General features: G+C 35.4%; 1 protein-coding gene across 3 annotated transcripts in view; it reads left to right on the top strand.

The window, feature by feature from the left end:
* LOC100922452 (KAT8 regulatory NSL complex subunit 1) overlaps positions 1-5,630 on the top strand; it is a 132,703-nt gene extending 127,073 nt beyond the window's left edge. For 2 of the 3 annotated variants that reach the window (XM_031960931.1, XM_031960916.1), the window contains 3 exons: positions 1,100-1,215; positions 1,697-1,952; positions 3,128-5,630. In XM_031960931.1, the coding sequence (XP_031816791.1) occupies positions 1,100-1,215; positions 1,697-1,952; positions 3,128-3,397 (642 nt within the window). In that variant the 3' untranslated portion in view covers positions 3,398-5,630. The remainder of the gene's footprint in view (positions 1-1,099; positions 1,216-1,696; positions 1,953-3,127) is intronic. The other variant, XM_031960924.1, reaches the window with a different exon arrangement.
* Positions 5,631-13,627: the final 7,997 nt, after the last annotated feature.

Raw genomic sequence — 13,627 nt, 5'->3', positions numbered from 1 at the left:
GGTAGTCCTTTAAATATATTGTTTACTCTCATTTTTCTTGATTCTCTAAGAGTATATTTGTGCTCTTTATATAGTGTCAAAGAGAACTCTTTTGTTGATCTTGCAGTACAAGAGCACCTGATCTTAATCTTTATAAAACCCTGAATGAATGTATGTGTATATAGACTGTTTAAAATAAGAGCCTTTTGAACCAGGAGCTTTATGTGGAATTTTACTTGTGAGCCACTCAAAGTAAATCAGAGAAAACTCATAGAGACTTTAAAGTGGCAGTATAGTTTATCATGCTAATGGTCAAATCTTTGTATCCCTGTCCCAAGAATTCCTTCCTTCCGCAGCTCACATAATCTCATTGAATAGAGAAATGAAAATGTCAGGAAATGTCAAAATCAATTAGTAATTTAAGGATCTACAAGTTCATTGGTGTAATACTCCCTCCCACTAATAGCACAACCTTTATGTAATTGAAGTTTCTGTTGCAGAAAAAAATCATGACTGTAGCCAAAAATGTTGGATGAATGTCTCTGAATTTAGTTTCTGTTGGCTTAAAATCGGCCAACAATCAGGTTTCAGAGCCCTTCTCAAAGCTTTTCCAGCTTAGGAAAACATTGCCAAGGCTTACACTGTTGTTATAGAGCCTTCAAAAACTCAGGGTCACAATGAGGTATTAGGATATAACTTGAGTACATTATAATGTTCGATAGGACCATATTATGGCATCTTCTGTACTAGTATGATGATGCTTAGTCATAAATTAGAGATCTATGTGAGAAGTAATTTTGATCCACTCACTACTGTTTTCAGATGTTTTACATTTCTTGCCATGGTTTTTTTTTGTTTTTTTTTTTGCTGGTACATATTTTAAATGGCAATTGTTCAGCACTTATGGGCTTGTAGGACCTTTGTAGGTGTCTGCTTTTCTTGGAACTGTCACTGACATGTCAGCACATGTTTTAATATATACTGTGTTTGGTAGGACTGTGCTTATTAATGTCTATTAGTTTTCCTGATGTAAGATTATGTCTCTGCTATGAGCCAGAGAATTTTAATCTTGTATGTGTCATCAGTATGACTGAATCTAATTGTTTTTTCTTTATCTTAGTTAGAAGACACATCTGATGATGCTTATCGGAACCGTCATACCAAGTATGAGGAGCTTGAGAGGGCACGCTGGGATTCCTGGACAGCAGCAGCTATTTCCCATCGACGAGGAAATAGGTAATGGGGAAAAAATGAAACCATAGAGATCACCAGACCTGGGTTCTAATTCTGATTGTATCACTAATTAGTTCTAATAGTTTGTAATTGTCACTTAATTTCTCTGATCTTCAGTTTCTACGTTCATTTAAAATTAAACTGTTATAAGGTTCCCAAGTTTTGCAGTATGCCTGGGGAAGAAAACCTAGCTTAAAGGGGCCTAATATATGCCATATAAATAAAAGTAAATAAAAATAACACAAGAAAAAATAAAATTAGGTATTTGACTTAATGTCATATAGGTTATAAACTATCTTCTATGTTAAATAATCCATGAATCTAGGTCCAACTGGATTTTAATTTTGTGAGGGAAAGTTTGTTTTTGGTGGTTATTGGGTTTTTTACCTTATGTTGATAATAAAGGTAAAGAGTTGCCTGAGCAACTAATCATGGGACTTAGTAATGAATAACCTGATGGTGATTCTTACATTATAATTTTTAGCAGATCCTCCAATAAAGGTGAAGGCCGAGCAACTCAGTCTGTCCCTGCTACGAGCCTAGCAATATCCCAGCCAGTATCTCCAGATACAGCATATCATAATTTTAATGATCTGGCTCATGCTTCCACTGGAACCTCTAGCCCCGAACCTTGCAGCTTGTTGCAGTCTCTTTCCATCAAGGACAGAACTCCAGTGCCGTCTTCTTGTAGTGAAGACACCTGTTCTACTACCACTGATGTTGGTGATGATGCAGCACAGGTGAGAATTATCATTGCTTTTCTGAAGTTTTAATATTTCAGATAGGAAAAATTCAGGTTAAAAAAAATAACTACCTCTAGTATCTACATCTTGTGGGCATTCCCTAGTAAAGAAAGTATTTGTTGTTGCTTTTAAAAATGCAGTGCTCTATCTTTGCAAATATTGCTGCACAAATATGTTTAGTATCCTCTGATCTAAGCTTGACTTAATCCCCATTTTACCTTCCCCAAAATCAAATCAAAAAGATTTTGGGGATGAGCTCTGGAGAGTGTAAAAGATTGCAAAGCTGTAGCCATTTATAGTATATATTGTCTCTAGATGGCTAGGAGTTTTAATTTCTGTAATGTAGAATGTGAGCTCTTTGAAAGCAGGGGCTTGGTCATTGTCATTTTGATGCACTACTTAATAGTGCTTTGCATATTTAATAGATAATTAGTGAGTATTGCTGTTGTTGATTTTATATTGTAGTCATCCTTTCATTTTACATATTACATTTTACACAGTTAAATAGAATGGGCTAAAATCTCTGATCCACCTAAATTTTATGTATCCATCAAGATAAGTAACCAAAAGATATTGTTTGCATTTGCTTCTAAAATTAGATTAGAATGGCTTTAAAAGTCTTCTGGCAATAGAAAGACTTCAAGGTAAAGATGATAAAAGCCTTTTTCCTTTCTCCATTTGGTTTCAAATTATTTTACCCTCTGATTATTTTGTGTGTTTAAATCTACTGATTCTTTTTGGTCTTTTTATAGCCTTATGGATTCTTTTCATTACTCATTCTTCCTATCTCTTTTTTTTTTCCTGAGTGTCTGTAGGATACTTTTTCTTTTATTTGTCAAATAGTTTTTGGTTGCATATTCTTTGGCATTTAAGTGGCACAGTGGATAGAGCACTAGCCCTGAAATCAAGAGGACCTGAATTTGAATTTGGCTTCAGACACTTACTGACTGTATGATCCTGAACAAATCATTTAACCCCAATTGTCTCAAAAAAAAAAAAAAAAAAAAAAAAAAAAAAAAAAAAGATTAAAAGAAGTTGGGGTAAGGTTTTGTTTTGTTTTTTAAATAAATTATATCACTTTTAGCTATATTAGTGCAAGTTCTTGCCTTAAAGTGGAGGTTTGGGTTTTGTTTTCTTTTCTTTTTAATGTTCTTTACCTTCCTGTTTCATAGATAATCCAACCCTGGGAGCGCCGTACATTTCCTCTTTCAGATACATCTTGTCAAGCTCTCTTGGATCAACCTCATAAGCTACTGCCTCCTGTTCCAAAGCAATGGTGTTCAAGTAGAAAGCCCAATCCCAGAACTCAGAACAGCCCCTCGGAATCTGGCCCCATTCCCAGCAGTTTGCCTGAAGGGCACTTCCAAGCCAACAGCAGCAGCTGCATAGAGGAGTTCACAAACCATGAATGTTTCTCAGCTAGGCTTCTGAAGAACAGATGATGCCTTGGGTTCCCATGACAGGTGCTGTGTCACATGCAGGCTCATCTACTTGTGTTCAGTATCCAGAGCTTGGCAGGTGAGCTAACCTAGCAGAAGGGACCACCCCAGGAGTGGTCACTGCTGCCCAGAAGACCAGTCATAGGTGGACTTGGGCTTCCTACTATCACAGGTAGGCGGGCTCCAGGATAGGGAAAGTATGGAGGCACTTCTATGAGCCTTTGAAGTGCAAGGAAGGACCTGTGTAGTTTGGGAGAAACTCATCCACTTAAAGAGTCTGAAGAGAAGGAAAGAAGGTCTGGCTGGCTTTGAAGACCAGCAAGTTTGGAGCTGTGAGGGCTGTGGCCCATTTTTAAAATGGGAAGAAATTGGAAGAACCCCATTGGAAAGAGTAGATATGCCTTTTAGTAGATTTCTGATTCTTGGGCATCTCAGGGTTGGCGAGTATGCCCAAGAACACTCAGACAGCTCTCAGGGCATTTAGTCTGTGCTCGTGCACATAAAAGATATAGAGCCACTTTGCAGGGATAGACAAAGGCCTTCCAGTTTTCTGGGTCTTATATGCATTCCTAAGAAACTGGTTACAATGCAGATACAGACATATGTAGTAGAATGTGAATGGCCGTTCCATTCCCTAGATTGAACTTGTCTCTTTGTTGTCTAGCAGAAACATGACTTCATGGCGCCTTAGAACAGATGATGGTCAGGGTTTTCAATGCACATGCATTGGGTTTTTTAAAGTTATTTAGACACCTAATTCCAAATCTCTTCTAAGTTCCATTGTTTCCAATTTCTTGTAATAACTTCCCCCAATCACATGACAATTTGGATGACTGGGGTTTCATAGCCACAGTCTCTTTGAGCCGTCCTTTTTGGAACAAAGGGCTTCATTGGTATTGAGGATACAAGTTTAAGTTGGGAAGACCTGTGGTATAAAGCAATTTGCAGATTTCTTGCTAGATGCTAGAATTAATATACTTTCTTCAAATCCCTGCAGGGAAGTAGAATGGTTATTTAGCCTCTGAGGAGTATCTTCACAGCACATAGTTGTTACAGCTATCCAGATGAGCTCTTGCTGGGGCAAGGGACGCTGATGAGGATGAGGATGACGATGAAGGAGGAGGAGGAGGAAGACTACTCCTCTATATGAAGAGAACTTTTACCTTTCCAAAGATATCAGGGATAGGCTTCTCCTTTCTAAGCCCTGTGATTTGATCTGTGATTCCTTAATCATATGGCTTAGGTCTGCCCAAAGGCAGTGGCATCTGTTAAACCTCTCAAAGTCCTTTAGTGTCCTCTCTATCCATAGCATATCTAAAAGGGACCAGTACCTTTCTGATTTCACATTACTTCCAGTTCCTATGGGACTTTTTGGAAATTAATGAAATTAAAAACACTAATTAGGTAATCGACCTCCTATTCATGCCTAGACCCCCTTAGTGATTTATACCTACTGAGTTTCAGATACTTCTGTATTATTTGGAAAGATCTGCCATGTCAATCATATTTTCAATATGTGAGGCCCACCTAAGAGATGTGTTCTAAGAAAGCCATGATTCTTCAGTAAGAGTGCTAGAATATTTATCGACAGATATAGGTGTTTCTTTTGCCCTGTAACTTAGAGATCTGTCTCTCCTTGTAATAGGAATGGTTTCCCATCACCTACTTTTCAACACTACTAAACTATCCATTTTTCTTTCCATATTTCCAAGCACTTAAGCTATAAGTTCCCTAGGTGAACCCTAATAGTAGTTGTTAAATGGGAAAATGTCTTGAATTCCCATAAGACAAAATCAACATTTTATTAGTCTTAGCATGGCACAACAGCTCTGGTTCTGCAAATCTCTGGCCATTTTTAGACTATTTTTAATCATAACATTCATGAAATCTGTCTAGCTACCATAATTATTTCAACCAGTTGACTGGTATTTAATATTACATTTCAGTCTTTTCACTCTTACCCTCCTGTAAACATTTATTACTTTTGTTGTAACTGATTTTGTACATATTTTTTATCTTTATAATTTTTTGTTTTTGTGTTCCTTTGGGTGGGTGAGAATTGATGATCTGCAGATGAAACCCGGGGGACTACTAGCTGCTGTAATGTCTGAAGGAAGCAAAGTGCATTTCAATGGCAATGTTATAAAATATCTTTCACAATAACTACTTCAAAGCGCTTTGTGCTCAACAATAAAGCTAAGGAGAAAAATAAATAAATATGTAATTTACCAAAGTATTTCAAATGAATCTTTCTTCTGTAAAATCTTTTCCGTCTTAATTTTAATTAGGGGTCTTTTTTGTTTTAGGTGAGTAAAATTATCTTAAGCAAACGGAACAATATTTTTAAATCTTAATTACATGATTAATCATTTCCCTGTTTTGTTAATATGGAGGCAACGGGCTATAGAGCCAGGCTTTGTTTATTACCGGTTTTCTCCTTTATTCAGTAGGAATCTGGAATAAGTCCACAACGGAGCTGCTTACTGAATCTAATGGAAAGGTAGTTGAAGTGGGTGACAAGAGGGGTAACGTTTTTGAAAGAATGTTTGTTGTCTGAGTGAAGAAAATAATTTTATTAGTTGGGGCAAGGGCAAGACCAGTGGGTCTTTGTAAAGGCAGGAGCTATTGAAGGGTATGTTATGTTTGGTCTGTAGCTCTCAGTACCAATCATTAGATACACTCTTAGATGGAAGGTAAGACTTAAGTGGACGTAGCCCTGCACTGGAGATTAGGGTTCAAACCCTGCTGCAGACATGTTTAGCTTTGTGGCCATGGGCAGGTCATTTAATTTCTCTGGTCCTCATTTTCCACATTTTCCTGGCTTTTTGAAATGAAAGGATTTTTTAAAATGAAAGGATTTTGTGGGATAGTTTCCAAGCTTTCTGCTAGCACCAAATCTCTAAATCCATTATTATAAAATCAGAGGGATTCCCAGATCTATGTGTCATAAATCTGATAATACATTGTAATATTTTACTCTCTTTGATACACATTCTTTAGCCACAAAGAAATCATAGCCATCTGCTAAAATTATTTTCATATTTCCAGACCAATATACTTTGTAGCCATTTCCATTTTGAAACATTCCTGTCTATGTCTAAACTTAACACAGTGTAGCTGGAGAATAATCAAAAGTGTTTCATTTGTTTGTTTGCATAACATCTGATGCAAAGTCAAGAGAGATTTTGCAGGTGAAAATGAGAAGACAGCAGGAGGATCCTTCATTATGAAGGGAGAAAAATGAGCACAAAAATACATAACCTAGAGACTATGGCCTTTTGAATATCTGAGATCAGAATTTTAAAAAGAAAGAGAAACAGAGACATAAAAGATCTGTGTCTGTGTTATCTGCTAAATTGATTCCCAAAAAGTAAACATTGTGAAAAAAAAAATTGACTGGAAGATTTGAACAGGCTGCTAGTCCTGGTATATTTCAAATAGAGACAACCTTACATGAGCCCCTATATTTATAAGCCTCTTAGATAAGCCTCTTAAATACCAAGCAACTAAATTTGAGCAGTTGTCTCAAAAGGAGAAGAGTTAACAACATCAATTGAAAAGAAAGGAAAAGGGGGGAGGGGAACAACTAAGAGATATATGATATATATCTATATATATAATCAGAATGAAAAGGAAGACACCCTTCCCTTTTGAATCCACCAAGTTAATTCCCTTTGTGAAGCTATCACCAGTGCCCCTCTTTTTCCTTGATAGCCTTCAAGATTTATATTGTCTTTTGGCACTTTCTTGTCTTTATCTCATAATATTTTCCTATAACATTTTCACCTTTTGATTTGTCTTTCCCAATATTTATGTTTAGATTATTACAATAATAAATTAAAATTAACTACATACAGTTTAAAAATATTTAGATAGGACTCCCTCTACTTATACAATGTAATTTGCCCCAGGTCTTTCAAACAAGTAAAAAGCCACCTTGACAGTGACACACACACACACACACACACCCATCATGTAGCGCTTCTTTTCAGAGCAATGATAGTTGAGTTAAATAAGCTGATTGACTTGTTGGTTGGAAAAAATAGTCTTTGAGCCATTTCTTTGTGGAAAAACCATGGTTCTTCATTCACAAAAACCTTTTTTTCAGGTAAAGATTTAAAAGGGATATGGGCTATTTTAATTTTACTTTAAAGGCATTTTGTGAAATTTGAGTGTCAACTTTTTTTCCATTTGGTCATGTAATGAAATAATTTCACATAAAATATTTGCAGGCTCATTAGCCTAGTAGAAAAACTACTTGTGTTTACAAAGGGCCTTCACAGTCTTTTGGTAAGATCTTGAAGTCATAGATTTCATCAGGCAGTCATGAATTTTAATTTATTCAACTTTGTTTTTTCTTCAGAAACTCATTTTAGAATGACAAAATTCTTTGTTTTCCTCTTCAGTAATGTTTTGAACTTTGCTGCTGATTTTTAATTCTGTCTGTTCCATTGTTATGCTTAAAGCATTATCAGTCAAAGGATAACCAATACTGTTTTATCTTTATAGGTAAAAAAGTTGGGTAATTTCTTTCACATCTGCCGAGATATACCCCCTTTCTTATAGTGACTACGTCTATACTATATAAGACATAAGTATAAATTATAAAAATAATTTTTGTGAACAGTTTTGTGGGATTAGTTGTTTGGTCATCCTCAAAAGATGTCTTTAGACACACTTGAGTTCTTACTAGAAATGCTTAGAATATATGAAACATAGATTTGCAATTGAATAAGCTGCATCTCCCAACTCTTCTGTAATATTTCAACAATCCTCATAACAAAGAGTAATATTGTGTTATGAACAAATACAAGTTTGAGAACTGCTAGTCTAGTTACTTTATACATGTCTTGTTTTTCCTAATTACGATGGAATATTTTCCTTCCAAGAAGCATTATAGTGTAATACTCTGAGATATTCTCCAAATGTGAGGTCTTTTATGAGTTATATTCCAGGGTAGCCCTGTAGGTACCCATAAGTATTCACCATTGTGTTTCTTATTAACAGCCAGTAAACTTAATTAGCTCATAGCAAAGACTTTAATTCAAGTGCCATGCTAAGAACAGTATATCCGAAGATCTCTACTGTTCTCCCCCACAAACATACACTGTCTCTGGGAGAGTGTCATACTTAAAAATATAGTTACATTCTCATAGGGCTTCCACATCCTTTCTCTCTTCAGAAAGTACTCATAAAGTTCATTGCTGGATAGGATTGTTTCAGTGGTAGACTAGGTTTGCTTCTTGAAGGATAGCTATAAACTGCATTACCTTCAACTTCAGGAAGGCCTTAAATCTTTGACTCAAGTACTGCTCTGCTATTTCAGAAAGAGTAGAAATCTTTAGCCTGTGATTGGCAGAAGCCTTTCCATTTCATTCCCTCAGGGCCTTGACCTACTATCTGAGACATGCCATGTCCCAGACAGAAGGTAGGAGAGCAAAGATTTTTAGTCTTTCCTTTGAACAGGTCTTTCTGATTCTGTACTAAATACCCTCATTGATGCACCTCACCCTAAATTTAAAATAACCACATAATACATTTCTCAAATTTTTATCTCAACAATCAGGGTATAGTCACCTTCTCTTCTGTTAATTCTAATTTTTTTTCTGTATTCAAATGAGTGGTTTGGGAAAACATACTGTGATAATCTATACCTTGGAGTAGCCTCTGCTACCTGTCCATCTGTCTCCTTGTCTTTTTTTAATTTGCAAATAAGCTACTGAAAGTATCACATTCTTAACGAGGGGTTCTTTATAAAGTGCAAATTTTTTCTTTCTGAACAGGAATGATATTTTGCATTTCTATATTTCTACAACCTGCCCTGATCTCCTGTAAATTTACCAAAACCTAAAGGGGTACCTTAAACTAAATCTCAGTTTTAAATGAATATTTCTCTAGATGGTCTATCTTGCAACAAACTTATCTGAGTTATTGCTACTGTAACATATTGGAAAGAGCTACTGGTTGATAACATTGTGGAGATCAGGCCAAATTGAACTAGATGATCTCAGGGTATCTCTCTTGAGTGTTGGATATTCAGTGAGAAGACTCAGGTCTGAAATGTCTCTTGAGACCTTTTTTAAAAACTGACACATAACTCCTCAGAACTTTTGTTTCCTAATTTATAAAAAGATGGTTGATAGTAATATTTACTCTCATAAATTTCCTAGGAAAGACTTCTTATTTTATAAAAAATTAAAGGATAAAACTATGGCAGTTAGGAGACAGAGTAAAGAGATATCCTTGGATGGGAGTCAGGAAAATTCCTAACCCTCAGATGCTTCCTACCTGTGTAGAGTGGCAAACCACTCCAATATTTTTTGCAAAGGGGGGGAGGGGGAAATCTAATGGGGCCATGTAGAACCAGAAATAACTGAACAACAACAAAGGATAAATTGGAAAGCAGCCATGCATAAATTGAAACTATAATAAGTTTGATCAGCATCTTATATCCAGTAAAGTCAAAGTGGATACAGAACCTAAATATTATATTTTATTCCATTAAAAATAAATTGAGAGTCCATTTCTTTTTGGTATAGCAAAATAACTGTATGGACATGTATACATATGTTGTATTTAACTTATACTTTTAACATATTTAACATGTATTGGTCAACCTGCCATCTGGGGGAACGGGATAGCGGGAGGGAGGGAAAAATTGGAACAAAATGTTTTGCATTTGTCGATGCTGAAAAATTACCCATGTATATATCTTGTAAGTAAAAAGGTATAATTAAAAAAAAATTGAGGAGAACCAGATCAGCTGCCTTTTACACCCAGGCCAAGGGATAGAGGCCATTGTAAAAGATAAATAACCTGCATCTAGAATTAGAGAAGCAGTTGACTGGGAAAAAATATTAAAAACACTAACAAAGGATCTCATATTGAAGATAGATAATTAATAAGTAACATAAAACCAAAAATCATTCCTTAATAGGTTCAAAGAATGTGAAGAATTTTCAAAACAATCTTAAAACTATTAACAGCCACATGAAAAAAAGTACAAATCACTATGTAAAAGAAATAGAAATCAAAATAACAGATTTCACTTTGTACCCCCTAAAATTGGCAAATATGAAAAAAATAGGAATAGTCTTATGTTGAAGGTGTTGTAACTCCTCAATTAACTTGCATTCAACCACTCAATTTTTCCTTCAGGATATACATTCCCATCTTTTGTAATAACTTCATTTTAAGATATGGATTCTAGGTCTGAATATTTTATGAAATTTCTTTTGAAAATCTCTGTTCCTTTTCTGTAGCAGTAAAGAACTTGAAACAATGACTCATCATTAGTGAAGTGAGACTGCACCAATTGTTGTTTAGGTATAGAATAGAATATTAATGAACAATAAGAAATAAATAGGACTAGTACCATAGAACAGACAAACATACACATGCAGAGAGAGTAAGCAGCTCCAGAAAAATAATTCAGATGACCACAACAGCTTCAATAAGAACAACCAAAGAATCCCATGACACTGAATGTCTTGTAATTTTTATGATTGTGATGATCAATTTTTGACCATTGAAAAAGGGAGTGCACCTCTCTCCCTTCACAGAAATATGACAACGTGATATCAGACTTGGCTCATAGTTCATTTTCTTGAACTGCTTTTTGGAGTGGGGCGAGGGAGGAACAGGACAATTTGGAAATGAAAATGTAAAAAAAAAAAATAAAAGATCAGGGGCAGCTAAGTGGTGTAGTGGATAGAGTACCAGTCCTGAAGTCAGGAAGACCTGAGTTCAAATTTGGCCTCAGATACTTAACACTTCCTAGCTATGTGACCCTGGGCAAGTTACTTAACCCCAATTGCCTCAGCAAAAAATAAATAATAAAAGATCAATTTTTTAAAAAAGGTTTTAAGCACTACTTCCCTTTAGCCTAGACCAGGTTGATCATGATTCTTGATGTCTCTGTCCCACAAAGCTTTTATTATTTACTTTTATCTCCCTTTCCCAGATGCATCTTTAGGCAATCCTGAAAAATCATCCTCAGTTTCTCTGAATAGTTAACTCATGTTTGGTTTATTGAACATCTGCTACATACATGTCTTTCTGTATCGAGGGGCAGGAAGGGATATCAATATGACACAGTATTTGTCCTTTAGAAAGTATATAATGTGGATATATAACAGGAGTGAGGGTAGGGTCATTGTGGAACAGAGTTTGGACCTGTGATTTTATCAGCATGAGTAACATCTGATGTGCAACGCTTTCACCTGTGCAGATGGGTATTTTCATATGTTAACATATGTTTCTTATGTTCGTATGAGTTTGTTTCCTGGAATAGATTAAGTGGTTTGTTTTTGGTCAGTGACTACCTGTAATAGGATCAGATTTCCAAGGACAGCCCTCTTTGCATAATAGTAAAAGTAGTAAATTTCTTATATTAAGGTGCCCAAGAATTACATATAGGAGACACACCTACACTGAGTAATCAGAAAGGAATTCTGATGAAATGATCAGAAAAGAATTCTTTCCTTAACAGGACTTCCAAAACTAGCTAACCTAACTAAACAAGCTGGCAAAAATATCAATAATTGGGACTACTACCAGGGTTCTTCCCCTTCATATGTATTAGAATAATTTTGGTTTTTTTCTCCCTAAAAGATAACAAACCTCTTCCTAGAAGCTAATTGGTTCATGGAGAGATAAAAGGGAAAGATGCTTAATACTCTTATCATCAGTATAATGATAGATAGGATGATGATAGAGCTCCTTAAAGCAGCTTCCTGGTGGCTTATGGGCATATTATCATGACCTCCTGGTCACCTAAAGGCATCCTACCCAGATGGAATCCAGACCCTTCATACTTGGCAGATGCTCTTAAGGCTTCTCAAGTTATCATACTTTGCCTGCTGACCAGATCCTTTTTTCATGTGGAGTCAAAACAAACCTAAAAACTAAGGGCTATGGTATCTTTGTTGATTGTCCTCTATAAACTATTATTAACTATTGAATGACTCATTTGGCATATTTGCTCATGAGACAAAATAGTATGTGACTCACAGTGAAGTAAGGGAGATAATGCAAACACAGATGGGGGTGATTAGATGGCTAAATCCTGAGGTGCCATCAGCAATTAAGTTCTACTTTTAGTCTTTTGTTTTTAATTGAAGTTTTTTATTTTCAAAACATATACAAAGATAATTTTTCACTGTAATTTATATCTTTACAATAGTATTGCAGGGCAAGTACAACAACAGTGCACTGTTTTACCCCATTTTAGAAGTGAATGGATTGAAGCCAAGTTTAATTTCAAATCAGATTGTAGATTTTATTCAGTTACTTTTAGTAGATGTGTTTGCCATGTTCAAAACCCTACTGGACAGGGAGGTTAAAAAAAAAAGAAATTCAACAAGCATTTTTTTATTGTTGTTATTATAGCTTTTTATTTACAAAACATATGCATGGGTAATTTTTCAGCATAGTCCAATACATGTTAAATATGTTAAAGTTATATATTAAATCCAATATATGTATATATATTTATAATTACCTTGCTGCACAAGAGAAATCAGATCTAGAAAGAAGGTTTAAAAAAAAAAAAACCTGAGAAGGAAAACAAAAATGCAAGCAAACAATAACAGAAAAAGTAGAAATGCTATGTTGTGATCCACACTCCTTTCCTATAGTTCTTTCTCTCTCTGGGTATGGCTGGTTCCCTTCATTACTGAACAATTGGAACTAGTTTGAATCATTTCATTGCTGAAGAGGGCCACATCCATCAGAATTTATCATCATATAATATTGCAGTTGCTGTGTATAATGATCTGGTTCTTCTCAGTTCACTTAGTATCATCATAGTCTCTCTGAAATCATCCTGTTGGTCATTTTTTATAGAACAATAATATTCCATAACATTCATAAACCACAATTTATTTAGCTATTCTCTAATTGAGGGGAAGCCATTCGGTTTCCAGTTTCTAACTATTACAAAAAGGGCCCCCATAAACATTTTGGCACATACAAGTGCCTTTCCCTTTTTTAAGATCTCTTTGGGATATAAGCCCAGTAGTAACACTGTTGGATCAAAGGGTATGCACAGTTTGATAACTTTTTTAGCATAGTTCCAAATTGCTCTCCCGAGTGATTGGGTCCGTTCACAATTCCACCAACAATGTCTCAGTGTTCCAAAAACAAGCATTTATTAAAAACTTTTCACATGCTAGACAAAACAAGATCCCTTTGTTGTGCAATTTATAGTTCCCTCCTGAAATTTATAGGCTA

This window comes from Sarcophilus harrisii, chromosome 1 (assembly GCF_902635505.1).
Source record: "Sarcophilus harrisii chromosome 1, mSarHar1.11, whole genome shotgun sequence".
Classification (NCBI taxonomy): Eukaryota; Metazoa; Chordata; class Mammalia; order Dasyuromorphia; family Dasyuridae; genus Sarcophilus; species Sarcophilus harrisii.
The sequence above is the reverse complement of the archived record's forward strand: the minus strand, read 5'-3'. Positions and strand labels throughout refer to the sequence as shown.